Genomic DNA, 871 nt, shown 5'->3' with positions numbered 1-871 from the left:
CTGGAGCCGTTGCCTCCATCCAAAGCCCCGAAGGCGAAGGGGTCCGACGTCTTCTGGAACGTTTGGGGACCCTGTGGGGGGAGCTGCAGGAGGGGGCCGAGCGCCGGCAGCAGGTCCTGGACGCCACCTTCCAACTGGAGCAATACTACTTCGACGTGGCCGAGGTGGAGTCGTGGTTGGGCGAGCAAGAGCTGCTCTTGATGAGCGAGGAGAAAGGGAAGGTGCTGAAGGTTCAGGGGTAGGGTTGGAGGAACGAAAGACACCCCACCCCCACCTCCCAAATCTCACCACGCCCCTCCTACCTCCCCCAAAGGATGAGCAGAGCACCCTCCAGCTCCTCAAGAAGCACCTCTTGACGGAGCAAACGGTGGAGAACTACGAGGACACCATCGCCCAACTCTCCCGCCAATGCCGGGCCCTTCTAGAGCTTGGCCACCCTCAAAGGTGGGTGCAACCCCTCCATCCCTGAACCCCCCACCCCAAAACGCCGCCGCGGGGAGGGGGGGGTCTTTGGCGTTCACCGGGCGCTCTGTCCCTTGCCCAGCGAACAGGTCAGCAGGCGGCAGTCGCAGGTTGACCGGCTGTACGTGTCTCTGAAGGACCTGGTGGAGGAGCGCAAGGCCAAGCTGGAGCAGCAATATTGGCTCTACCAGCTCAACCGCGAGGTGGACGAGCTGGAACATTGGATCGCCGAGAAGGAGGTGGTGGCCGGCTCACCGGAGCTGGGACAGGACTTCGAGCACGTGACGGTCAGTTGGGAGCCCGGGAAGGGATGTACCAAGCGGGGGCATCTTGGCGTTGTCCATGGCTTGGAGGTTCTGGAGATGTTCCCCATCCTGGACTGGGGTGGGGGGGTCTGGTGGAGACCTCA

The 871-nt window shown here is 63.1% G+C and overlaps 1 protein-coding gene across 1 annotated transcript; it reads left to right on the top strand.

Annotated features, from left to right (window-relative positions):
• Nucleotides 1-8: 8 nt before the first annotated feature.
• LOC118453188 (spectrin beta chain, non-erythrocytic 4-like) lies at nt 9-749 on the top strand (the record flags this gene model as incomplete). The annotated part of the gene is made up of 3 exons (XM_035902766.1): nt 9-221; nt 314-444; nt 545-749. Coding segments are annotated over exons 1-3 (357 nt in total), but the record flags the coding sequence as incomplete, so codon positions are not given.
• Between the last annotated feature and the right edge of the window lie 122 nt (nt 750-871).

The sequence above is a fragment of the Egretta garzetta genome, unplaced genomic scaffold (genome assembly GCF_000687185.1).
Source record: "Egretta garzetta isolate BGI_Z169 unplaced genomic scaffold, ASM68718v1 C8462757, whole genome shotgun sequence".
NCBI classification, from domain to species: domain Eukaryota; kingdom Metazoa; phylum Chordata; class Aves; order Pelecaniformes; family Ardeidae; genus Egretta; species Egretta garzetta.
Note: the sequence above shows the minus strand (reverse complement) of the source record. Positions and strands in the feature narration are given on the sequence as shown.